The sequence below is a fragment of the Fukomys damarensis genome, unplaced genomic scaffold (genome assembly GCF_012274545.1).
Source record: "Fukomys damarensis isolate Sample0158 unplaced genomic scaffold, DMR_v1.0_HiC HiC_scaffold_19, whole genome shotgun sequence".
NCBI lineage: Eukaryota > Metazoa > Chordata > Mammalia > Rodentia > Bathyergidae > Fukomys > Fukomys damarensis.
Window position 1 is genome coordinate 41,308,408 of NW_022900931.1, and position 12,472 is coordinate 41,320,879.

Below are 12,472 nucleotides of genomic sequence, written 5' to 3' on the forward strand. Positions count from 1 at the left end.
CCCCGGCCCAAGGGTCTGTCACTGCATCATCAGCGCTGCCTCTATATCCTGATTTAATTTACCTTTCATGGTCATTTGGACTCTGAGAAAGAGTCAGACTCACATGGTACCAACACCAGCAAATAAGATGGATGAGGACGCACTGTCATGTTTTTATGAGCCTCCCTTTCCACTGGATGGCACTGGCAGCAGCATTCACTGCATTTTAATCCCCCTGAACTAATTCCTCAGAAGTCACTCCAGTACCTCCTGTAGTACAATTTCCATAGTCTCTGAAGTCTTCTATAATTTGACTCTGGTCCTTTAGGCATTAAAGAAATCATTTGTAACACTCTAGCACAGGATCAGTAAGAAACAGTATCTGCTTTTACCATATGCTTTTCAAATGTAGGCAAAGCACTTTTCTCAGTATTTGTGACATATTTTAAAGCCAAATATAAATATAAAACATACCTATGTATTATGACTTTCTTTGAAATAAATGAGACAATATTGATTATCAACACAGAGTTGAAAAGAATTGGACAAGCAGACTAGAGTAAGCATATGCCTTAGAACCAGGCAGATATGAGCTAACTTCAGCTCCACTACTCACTACTGACCTGGAGCAAGTGACTCAATTAACTACACCTCAGTTTCTTCATGTCTAAAAAGAGGGGAAAAAAAAGCACGTCTTATAGGACACATGTGATGACTAAACAACAAAATGCACCCAAGGTACTTCTTCAAACATTACTGTATGCTCTGTGGCTGGCAAACATGTAATTACTCCATTTAATTGCTCTTCTCCAAAACTACCAGCCTTTTAGGGCCAGGGATTTAGCTCAGTGGGACTGCCGCCTGCCTCACAAGCTCAAGGACCTGAGTTCAATTCCCGAAATAAAAAAACAACAAAACAGCATGGAACTACCAGCATACAAAGCACTAACCATTTCCAGAAAGGTTATTCATCAAACATTTTACAAAAATCACTTCAAGTCAATCTTGGTGACACTAAGCTTTATAAGAAATGGCTTGCTTATCACTCAGTAACACTCCAAGCTCAAGGCTGAGGCAGCTGCCACCCTCCCAAGCAGCTGCCCACTCCCTGTGCGCGCAGGACCCTCCCTGGGCTCAGGCTAATGGCCCAGCCCAACTCCACCCCTGCAGTGAATCTGGACAGTGTCTAAGCCACCTGTAATTCCTGTCCCTTGGCAGGTGACTGACAGGGGTGCCAGAATGTGACTCACAGTTTGTAGAGGTTTCAGTTCATAGTCAGCTGGCTCCAAGGCAGGGTGGCCTGGCAGAGCATCGCAGGGGAGAAACAGTCCATGACAGCAAGTAGCAGCAGCAAGCAACAACAGCAGCCTGCCTGCCTTTCCCTTTGTATTGTGTCCAGGTGATAAGCCCATCATTGATCAGTGCGCAGTCCGCCCAGGGTGGGACTTCTACTATCCACACCTTTAATCCACAATCACACACCCCAACCCAGCAATGTGGGAACTCCTCACCGGTGACCATATGAGGCTTTGGGGGGACGTCTAGCCACAAGTCATAACAGGGGCTACTGGTAAAGGTTTCCCCCTGGAAATAAAAATTTCATATCAAGACGGGCAGGGCAGCACATGCTGTAATCCCACCACTCCGGGAGGATGAGGCAGGAGGATCATAAATTGAGCTCTGCCTGGGCTCGATTTAGTGACTTAGATCCCGTCTCAAAATTAAAAATGGGCTAGGGATGTAGCTCAGTGCAAAGGCCCAGGGTTCAGCCCTAGTATTAAAAACAAAACAAAATAAAACAAATTTTGAGAGGTCGACATTGAACCTAATCACTGAATTTGACTTCGATTCTTGTCAAATTCAGTTTGCCACTAGAATCACAGAAAGAATTAACTTCACAGAGACACCACCATTCTAATACTGTGACTCTCAGGTGCAAATAGGAAGGAGTTTGTTTGTTTGTTTTGGTACCAGAGATCAAACTCAGGATTTTGAGCTTTCAAGGCAGGTGCCACTGAGCTAACTCCCCAGCCTGCAAACACAAAGTTTTGCTGCTTGGAAGCAAGGCATGATGGGACCCTCCAAGCAATAGCTCCTAGCAGGCCAGCATCTCACAGATCTTTGTGGAGGGCAAACCACCTAAACCGTCAGCATGCATCACTCTACCTCGGGCCCTGATACTTACGGCTGGGCGACTGAGGAGGGGATGAGGTCACCTTGCTCCAACCCACCACTTTGAAGATGACATCCAGGTTAAAAGTCTCCCCAGGTAAACTCCACTAGCTGTTTCTAGAATTAATCCTAGCTTGCAAAACATTACTAATCCTGAAAGCACTACCTTGGAGTTTTAGCTAAATATGAAAATTTCCTCGAGATTATCTGCCAGAATATTTAAATTTTTTTTTCTCTCCACAGCACAGAAAAGCCTAGATGTTATCTGAACATCCTAGGAGACACTGCTGTTTGCGTTCTCCATGTTTGGCCCATGCTATGTACAAAATGGCTACAAGACAACAAGAGGAACAGAGCAGGTTAAGTTCTTCCCACGGTGCGGGAAATCCTTTCCTTCTCTGTGAACCAACTGAAGAGCTGTACCTCGAGGGTTCGGGTGAGAGAAACACCGGCTCTTTGACGAGCACACTCCAAGTCCCTAACTGATGGGGCGCTGCAATTTGTTGAGGGCCCCTCCCTGGAGCTCCAGGGAGCTCAGGGCCAGGGTGCAGAGCGCTCAGCCAAGTTTTTAACCTCAGAGCACGTCTGGCGATGTAAGTGAGCCTAAGCACCAAACAGAAGACAAAAATGACTCGGCAGGTCTGCTGGAAATCATACGGTCCACTCAAAGACGTGTAGCAACTGACAAAGAATTTACAAGTTCCAGAAACAGGCAAGGCAGGAAATAGTTGGTTTTTCGACTCTTGTTTTCTTTTTTGAGACAGGGTCTCACCATGTTGCCCCAGAAAATGGCTTTAATAATAATTTAAGTCTGAAGAAAGAGATGCACATGTGACTTGGAAAATAACTGAGACAAAGAGTATTTCTATCCAATCTGACCATCTCAGTTTTATTCACTTATTTTCTGGTGCTGGGAACTGGACTCCAGGTGTCGCACTCTGCCACTGAACTACCATTCCCAGCCCCTCTTTTTTGTTTGTTTTTTTTGTACCGGGCGTGGAGCTTGGGTCCTTGCTCTTGCGAGGCAGGTGGCAGAACCACTGAACTAGATCCCCGGCCCCCTCTTTGAACTGGAGTGTTCTGACAATGCAATCACTGGCTCAGCTGCGTTTAATTGTACGACTTCACTATAGTAATAAATGCACTCTCTTCCCTCCCTGTCTCCCGCCCCTCCTTGTATGGCGCACTGAACCCAGGGCCTCTGCACTGAGCTACATCCCCAGCTCCCTTTAAAAAAAAATGTAAAAATGGAGACAGTCTTGCTAAGTCAATAATTGCCCACACCCGTTGAGAATGCTGGGCTCTGTTTTCCATTTCCCTCCCTGCAATGCAGGTGGGAAGGCCTCAGACAGGGAGCTGGGACGATCACAGGGCTCGTACTCTTTGATTCCTTTCCCTCAAGGATCACAATGCCATAGAACACATTTCCCAGCATCTTGGAAACAAACCTTCCCTCCTTCCTCTTTTTACTAGTTTGTTTTCAGCATGACAGCAACGCCAGGAGAACTTCAAGGGCAGAACTGACTTTTCTAAAGCTTCTTTAGTTGCTACTATGCTACTGAACTCTCCTGGCTTCATTACAACCCTACTCACAGTTCTGAGTAGCAAACTGGTGTGCCTGAGGTATGCTAAGGGGAGAGACGGAGATAAAGACAGAGACACACAGAGGGAGAGAACAAACAAGGCGGGAGCTTGAAGCTGTAGCAAAGAACTTGCTGTCTAGGAACCTGGGACTGGTCCCCATCTGTTACTCACTTGTGTGGTTTTCCTTATCTGCTGTAGCCACGCCTGAGTCTCCTCACTGACACGACTTTCCTCACCACGAGATAACTATGGAATCAGACTACAGGACGTATTTGCAAAATCTGCCTCCTGCTAAATCCATTCCGCCCACAGCACCTCCTCAGGGCAAAGTGTAACTGGCAGAATTCCTGAGAAAGCCTTCGGACCCAGAAGAACCACACTGACTGACTTCACTTAGGAATCATCTCCCCTGCCACCGCTACAGTTACAACGGCACAGCCAAAGCACAGCAGGAGCACAATGCCAGACACCAAACAAGCGACTTCTCTGTAGTAGAGACCAAAACCACTCCCTGTTCATCAAGCCTTGTAACTATTCAGATACTTTCAATTGTAAAGGATCATTAAATATGTGTGTGTGTGTGTGTGTGTTTACTAATATGAAGAATATTAACTTTTTCTGTGAATTTCTCACAGAGGACTTCAGTAGAGAATACAGTCCGTTAGCTTTTATTTCTGCAGGCAATTAAAGAACTTTTTACAGCTGTCAGAGCCATTTCCTAATTCTACTCAGGCCAAAGGAACCATATTGCTGGAAAAAAGTACTCAGGTCAGAGTCTTCTCCACACATTTTTTTGTGGTCTTCTAAGACCAGACCTTTAATTGCCCTACTTTCCCTCTCTCTCTCTGTCTCTTTTGTCTGTCTGTCCATCTGTCCGTCTGTCTTTCATAGCTCGCACTCTTTCTTGCACTCAGACAGCGACCAGGCACCAGGCACCAAGCTGCAAAGCCAGGGCGGAGGACAGAACTGCCATCAGCTGTTACCTGGTGCGATCCGGAAGGAGGACTCTTTACTAGACCCTCTGTGTCGGAGCGGGACGTCTGTGGAGCCTCCTTACTGGGTGACAAACTCTCTGATGCACTGCAGGTGATGGGACTGGCAATTTGGAGAACAAACGTAAAAAAAGCAGAAAGAAATTTAAAAATGAAAATAAATGGAAACAAAAGGACAGAAATGCAAGTGATGGTAAGATGAAACAGCCGATGTATAAAAACAGAAGACAACAAAACCACGGTATCACAACAATCACGGATCTTAAAACTATGTTTTTAATCCCTGACACTCGTTCGTTCATCTTTTTAATGGCAATTTGTCTTTATGATCATTGAAGGTGAATCTCTTCTGAATGTATTTTAAAAGTTGCAGGCATACAGGCAGGCTTATTATAGTCTGGCCTGTATCGTTTTCCCTATTCTCTAGTTCCCTGCATTTGGTTTCCCACAATAACACAACAGAACACTCCCAAACAAAAAAGAAACAGAATTCCAAAACAAACCATCCAGGAAGTAATAAACAGTGAAACTACAGAAATGAACTGCTTTGGGGAAGAGGGAACCTTGGGCAGACAGTGCTCTCAGTGATAAGTCATGGGGACTTCCTACTGAAATGCGTCATCACGGCAGCTCAAAGCCCTTCGTGTGATGGCTTAAGAGTTTGGCAGGATCACACCCAAAGTGTCATTACCGAGACCCAAGCACACAGGTGGTTCTTCGACCACTTTCTTAGGTGGGAGGCTACAGGCCCTGAGCCCAAAGGGCTCGATGAGTCTAACACTAGGAGGGCTGCGGTCACCGACAATAAAGTTCATGTGTGAAGAAAAGAAACGCACACATGCACGCACACACAACGGCACTTTCCGTGAAGAACGTGTATATGCAGACGAACAGTTTCACCCGGATACTCTATTCAACGTGCTTCCGGGGCGATGACAAGACACACCTGCGGACACACCATACTACCTCCTGGGTTAGAGCAGGGCTAGCTGGTTAGTTGTCCACAAGGGGAACGGCCGATACAAACATGAATATTAACAGCGCAGCAACGGGTGATCCGATTAGTTACCACATGTCTACTGGGGGTGGAAGAGGAGACCCGGCCCTGTTACAGTGCCAATGTCTTCTACGTCAGCTTTTCTTAAGAAGTGGCAGGTAAGAAGGACCTGATGCCAGCAGAGCAAGGAAAAAGAGCGGCGGGGGCGGGGGTGCAAAGTAAGAAGAGCAGCACTGGTGATGCCATGCAGGACTCCAAGGGACACTTCCCTGCCCCTCCATTAACCCGGCAGCAAGCACTGCAGACTGGCATGTCGCTGCCCTGAATTAGTGCCACGTGGAAAACCAACATCCGGCTGCGTTTAACCGTGGGACTCTCACCACGCAGGAAGCAACACAATCAGCAGAACAGAGGCATTCCAAGCAAGCACTATCTGGACTTGAACACTCAGACTTCTTTAACCACCACACACCTCAGTACCCTGTCGGCAGGGCCCCGAGTTAGAGGTTCCCACCGTCCACAGCAGGAGACCGGGGCATGCTGTCCTCTCCACTCACAGTACCTCTGGGACAGTCACAGGGTGGGAGGACTGCACACCCGTCCCAGGCTTACCAGGCACTCTATAACGCTCATATGGGTTAGCTTTCCAGCTGGAGTGGGAGAAGAGAAGGACCTGTAATCAGACACACACCCTGGGCTCCAAGATGTACCTTCTGAGATGCAACAAGCAAAAAGAAAGTCCACTTTTCTTTATTGCTGGTATATGGTGTTAAGTCTTACTATCTCGATTCGGGTGAATCCAGCCAACAATGATCAAAGCAATACAACTGCTCAGGTTTGGGGCAGGGGAACTACAAAAAGGAAAAGCCCTGCACCAACTCAGTGGGCTGCATGGGAGTTTTACCAGCTTACCTTCTTCAGGAGGGTTTCATGTTTACCCAACTGCAATGAAGAACTTTATTAGATCATTTGCAAGACATTAAAAAACTCTTTAAATGGGTAAGTGATGCCTGTGGCTCAGGAATACTAACTGCAGGGTGCATGGTGCTGAAACAGAGAGGCCAGACTGCTGAGCAGTTTGTTTCACCCAAACCTAAGAAGCAAACTGTAGACCGGGGACTAGAATCATATTCTACCCTGAACAGCAGGCCGCCGACTTCTGCTCGCCTCTGGGGGAGCCTGCTGGCTCTGACAGGAAAGCTGACAGTACACCATTCTTCACCATCCTTTTTCCATAAAGCTGATGTCCTCCCCTCCCCTTCCCCTACAGAAGGGCGCTGCTTACCCAGCGTAATCCTGTTTAGCGTTTTTCCGTCGATAGAGCACGGCCAGGATCACGCTGACGAACAGAATGATGCCTAGGACCACCGCAGACACTATACCCACCACCATGGGCAGATGATCTAGACAGAAAGAACAAAGCAGAAATGAGGCTCCCTGCTGCAAAGGGGAGAAACAGAATCTTACTGTTAGCGAGCAAGCCTTTCATCAGCGGTTATTTCATTTATCCTCTCTCACCACCTAAGCTACAATACTCGCACCTAATTGACAATGCATGACTATTAACTGGAAGAGGATGAAACGCAGAACCGGGTGTTTCTATACCCACAGTCCCTCTCTCAGTGTTTTAAAATCAAAGCAAAACTGGAGGGCTGGGAATTTAGCTCAGTGGTTCCACCGCCTGCCTGGCAAGCTCAGGGTCCCGAGTTCGATCTCTGATACCCAAAAAAAAAAAAAAGAAAAACTGGAGGTGTGCATTCCTCTCTCTCCAACAGAGAGCAGACTTTGTATCAAAAGGAGACACCAGAACCTGCAGTTCCTGCTTATTCTTCACAAAAGGGAAGGAAGAGCAGTGCCGTGAGATGTCAAAGTTTTTTCCAGCGATTATCAACACATTATCAATCCCCTTCTTCCTACTGCCCGCTGCACTTAACCACAATGAACTTACTATTACTTGTAATTACCTGTGGAAAATGGATCCTCCTGAAGCCAAGTATCAGGCCCCTCTGCTAACTCAGCAGCAGCCCCCCCCCCCGGTATGTCTGGGAGACCCACGGGTCCACAGAAACAGGGAGCACAGGTGCATGGTGAGGGCCTCCCTCCAAACACACCCGGACATGTCACTCAGAGGGGGACTGCGGGTTACTGCTGAATGACTGCAAGGAAGTACCTTTGCCCACCACATAGAGCCTGATGTGTCCAGGCCAGACCACAATGTCGGGAGGGTTTTTGACATCACAGATGTAGGTGCCGTTGTGTATAGACTGCATATTCTCTATGTTGATTGATGCATCTTTCTTGTCCAGGTCCCCAGCCCAGCTGATTCTGTCCTTAAATGGTGGGTAATTCCCAAGGTACACTTGCCCTTGGGAGTAGTGGAAAAACTGCAAAGAGAAAAGGAGAACACTGGAGTTATTACCAGAGGAAGAATTCCTACAGTCTGCAACAGGTCTGCCGAGAAAAGTTCTTAAAAAAACAAAACAAAACACTGGGCACAGAAAGAACTGCAAATCACATGATCCATCTCAGGATGTGGAATCCAGGCCAGACAGAGATTCGGGATCCCAAGGTTGAACCCCCAGGTATCAGCTGAAGAAACAGACATGTATATCATCTCCAAGCCTCTCAATATCCCATTGGTATAATTATGGTCATCTAATTTCTATAAGAAAGGAGCAAGATGAAAAAGCCACTGCCCCAAGGTCATAGGACGTGGTGGACCCAGCGTCGAAACAAGGCCCACTTGAACCTTCAAAGTGACAACACCAGGACGGCCGCTCTGGTGAAGCAGAGGCTTGCGCCTGGCCACTGAGCTATACAGAGGCAGAAACAGGGCCTAAAGGTCACAGATCTAGTACTGTGAGCTGCTCCCTCTTACCTATTCCCAGGAAGCACGAAACACCTTCTCTTGCCTCTGAAGGGTCAGCTTTAACATTTTCTCTTCACTCTCTCCTCAGACCTGTTTTTAGCAAAGAAGCTCATTTCTCAAAGTGGAGCTTCAAACCCGGCACCTGGGAAGTCAGGGAAAGCCTGACGGCACCCTCAGCTGTCAGCCTCTGTGGGAGGCTTGATGCGTCTGTTCTTGTTCCACAGGGGTGCCGGCGGGGTAGAAATCAGCTCCACTGGCAATCAAAATAGAGTATTTTTAGGACGCCATGAGGGTGCTGAAAACCCCAGCACTATCCATGGGCTCATGGCTGCAGGAGACCAGCCTGAAACTGCATTGGGCATGGTATAAAATACAGGGTGAACTGGCTTATTTATAAATTCGCTATTTATTGAATTGTACATCAATCCATGGCCTACACGTGTGTCACCAAATGAGCCTTCAGCCAGCATACAGAATTCCCTATGTCAGTGGCCATAACTGAGATCTCAATGACCAATGGGCACGTGACGTCTCTATGACAAGAAACCACTACCGCGGAGCATTCACCACCCTCGGGCAGCTGTTCTCCCAGATCAAACGTTAGCTAACGACAACGCAGGTGCCTTAACTACGACCGGCAAGACAACACGGGTGGCTTGTCAACATGACCTGTCCTTGCAAAGAATGCACATTAGTTTATACCCTCGGCTACGCTGTGCAAACAATAAATACCAACTAGTCCAGAGATGGTGGTCACAGCCACGAAGAGCTAAGATCAAATCCTGGTGCCCCAAGTAATAAACGCTTGTTCGTTCTTTACTCTTCATTATTTGTTATTTTTCATCCTCTGCTGCATCCCCAGATAAATGGCCCCCTGTATTTTGTGAAGCCCTCAACCTTCTCCTCCGTGGTCAGTGTCCCGAGACCACGACGTCTCACCCGACTGCCTGTGCATTTTACCTGGACAGCCCCCGTCCCTCCACCACGTCACCTTCTCCCCACGAATCTCGTCTGATGGCTGCTGCTGTGGCTTGAACATTTTCTCCCCAACTTGTGCTGAAACTTAGTCCCCATGGTGACGGTGTGCAAGGTGCTGAGGCTTCGGGTGCTGGATGAAGGGAATGTGCTGCCTTCTGCCCTTCTTCTGCAGGATGACACAGCACGAAGGCCCTTGGACGATGTCAGACCCTTGATCGTAGCCTCTCTAGCTTCATCTCTAAGAAATAATTTCTCTTCTCAGTAAATCACCCCTGCCTGTGGCATCTTGTTCGAGCAGCACCGAATGGGTTCAGATAGTTACTATTTGTCTCCCAAACCATAAATCTTGGAGCACTCCTTTGTCTTCCTTCCTATGAAATTCACAGCTTAACAGTGTCAGTCTACCTCACAAATACACTTTCTGGCAAATCCACTCAGCTCCCTCTACATCACCAGATGTGATGCTCTCAGCATCCTGGATGATGGTGTCTTCTTGGGGATCTGACTGTAGCCTCAGAATGGCGGCTAATCCCCTCCTACAATGCCTCAGCGATCGTGGATAAGCACTCACAAAGTAACCATTATGGCCATGTAGTGGATCTATACCGTGTTTAATATGACTCCCGGGGCCTGAGATTTTACCCTACTTGCGAACTAACCAAGATCCTTTGCAGTCTTCACACCCTTGCAGAAGAACCAGAGACAAAGGACCTTATTCCTATGACAGCGGAAGCACTTCGTTATGGGGTCCCTTTGCCTCCCAAGTCCCCAGGGAGGCCCAGCGGGCTCAGATAGGCACTGTACATGCTGGGGCACTGCACCACTGCCAAGAACTCCAAGCTCAGGGGACCTAAATATCTGTTTGTTTATAAATCACTCTGGCTGGACTCAGACAATTCTGCTTCAACCTCCTGAGCAGCTGGGGCTGTAGGCACACCCACTGCGGCTGGCCTAGAACCCCGATTCTTTATGACAGCCACAGGCTTGTCTCCCTTTACTCTGAGGACACATGGTATCTTCACTATGTGGACGGTAAGCGACACAATTTCAGTCCTCCAAAGCAGGTCACTTCTCTGGCAGCCATCCTGCAAGGTCTGGTGTCCATGAAGGAGGAAAAGGAGGCCCGGCAACTTCAGTGACCCGCCTGGGCCTCAGAGATGGAATCCACACATCCTGGGAATCGCCTTTGTTGAACTGAATTGATCAAATGCCTTGGTCAAACCAGCGAGAAATAGGAACCGAATGGTAAAAATTCACAAGACTATAACTTCTTATCAGCCAACATTTGTTAAGTTCGTGCCGCTAAACTGAAGCCATGAGGGACACCAAAGCTGTAAGGACAGGTCCACCTTCTCTCAAAACACTTCTATTCTGGATAAAGAAGGAGAAAATGCCGTATTAAGGGATCTGATCTGTATTGTAGAAGTGTCCAGATTACATAGGCAGTAAGTTATAAGGGCTGAAATGTGTTTTAAAGAGGAATCAGGAGGCAAAGATGGGGTAAAAACTAAACGGTGAGAGTTCAGAAGTAGGAATACAAAGTGGAAGGCATTTTTTTTATTAGACTATAAGTGATCTTGTAAGAGAATAGAAGCAAGGCCTAGGAGTCACGCTGAGACCGTAACAAGCTTTGATGTTTAAACAAGCACTGCTAACAAAGGGAAACGAGGAGACAGGGCAGAATTGTTTTAAGATCATATGGGTCTACCGGATGGCATTCAAGGCTAGACCAAAATGATGAAAGAACAGAAGTAGAAGAACAAGTGTTACTGCTCCAGATCCAGGCTCAAAATTAACGCTACCTCCTAAAGGGCAGGGAACAAGGAAAGCTGACAGGCCGAGGTGCCAGACACCGAGAAGGAAGACCCCGCAAATGTGCTAATTTCTAGGGTGCAGAAGGGAAGTGGCAGGATAGAGGGGAAGATTCTGCAGAACCCCGGTCCCTAAAGTATATCACCACTCTTAAAGAACGAGCAGGGAGAAAAAAGTGAGTTCAAAGGTAGACACCGAGACCTGATTCCATGGACTGGAAAGGCCGCCTATAGTGTTCTGGGTTTGAATTAAATATTTTTCTTGCAAAATCAACAAAAACAGAAAGCTGCCTGCTCATCTGATGGAATGTGTCCTGATGTTTCAGAGATGAAACATCCTGTATCAATAGCTCCATCCTGGAAAAGTTAACTGTAATCAGACTAACGTGGGGGTGGAAAGTGACCAGCTAAAAACACTAGTCAGAAACGCAGTGCGTTCTCAACAGTCAGCCTGAGTTACACAAACCCTCCTCACCCGCAAAGGAGGGCATCGGGGCTCCCGATTCCCCAGGACGTCCGCGAGGTGCCTGCCCTAGCTCTTCCGACCCCTCGCACACACCCCAGGACGCGCCTGCGCACTCTGTCTCACCCCCAAATCCCACCCACCCGCGCCCAGCGAGGAGGTTAAACACATCTGAAATCCCTGACTTTATCCCACCCTCTGTCCTTCCCAGGCAGGACACTCACAGGTCCTCCCTTTCTATGAGCCCCGGGGATACGGGGCAACTCAGAAACACGGACATCATTACATGGTCCACCCTAGGGCACCGGCCCTGTTCCCGGAAACTTATTTCAACAGAAAGTACAAGGCTTGGATAATACCATATATGAAAATGAAGCCTTTTAGGCCAAGCAGAAAGATGTTTTTATCCCAGTTGCTAGTCTTCTTGTACATACTCCAAGTTTCCTCAGAGGAAACCCCAAATTCCTTCAGGAATGGCAGGGTCTCACTTTGTAGTTCAGGCTGGCCTTGAACTCAGTATGTGGTCTCGAGGCAATCCTCCTGTCTCAGCCTCCCAAGTGCTGGGATTACAGGTCCATACCTCATGCTCCGCCAGAAGCATTTTTTTTTTTTTTTTTGTTAAAAAAA

The 12,472-nt window shown here is 47.5% G+C and overlaps 1 protein-coding gene across 3 annotated transcripts in view; it reads right to left on the minus strand.

Annotated features, from left to right (window-relative positions):
* The window catches only part of Mpzl1 (myelin protein zero like 1), a 30,663-nt gene that overhangs the window by 6,335 nt on the left and 11,856 nt on the right, over positions 1-12,472 (minus strand). For all 3 annotated transcript variants that reach the window (XM_033765674.1, XM_033765673.1, XM_033765672.1), the window contains exons 3-5: positions 7,895-8,108; positions 7,010-7,127; positions 4,719-4,830 (exon numbers count right to left, since the gene is read on the minus strand). In XM_033765674.1, the coding sequence (XP_033621565.1) occupies positions 4,719-4,830; positions 7,010-7,127; positions 7,895-8,108 (444 nt within the window). The remainder of the gene's footprint in view (positions 1-4,718; positions 4,831-7,009; positions 7,128-7,894; positions 8,109-12,472) is intronic.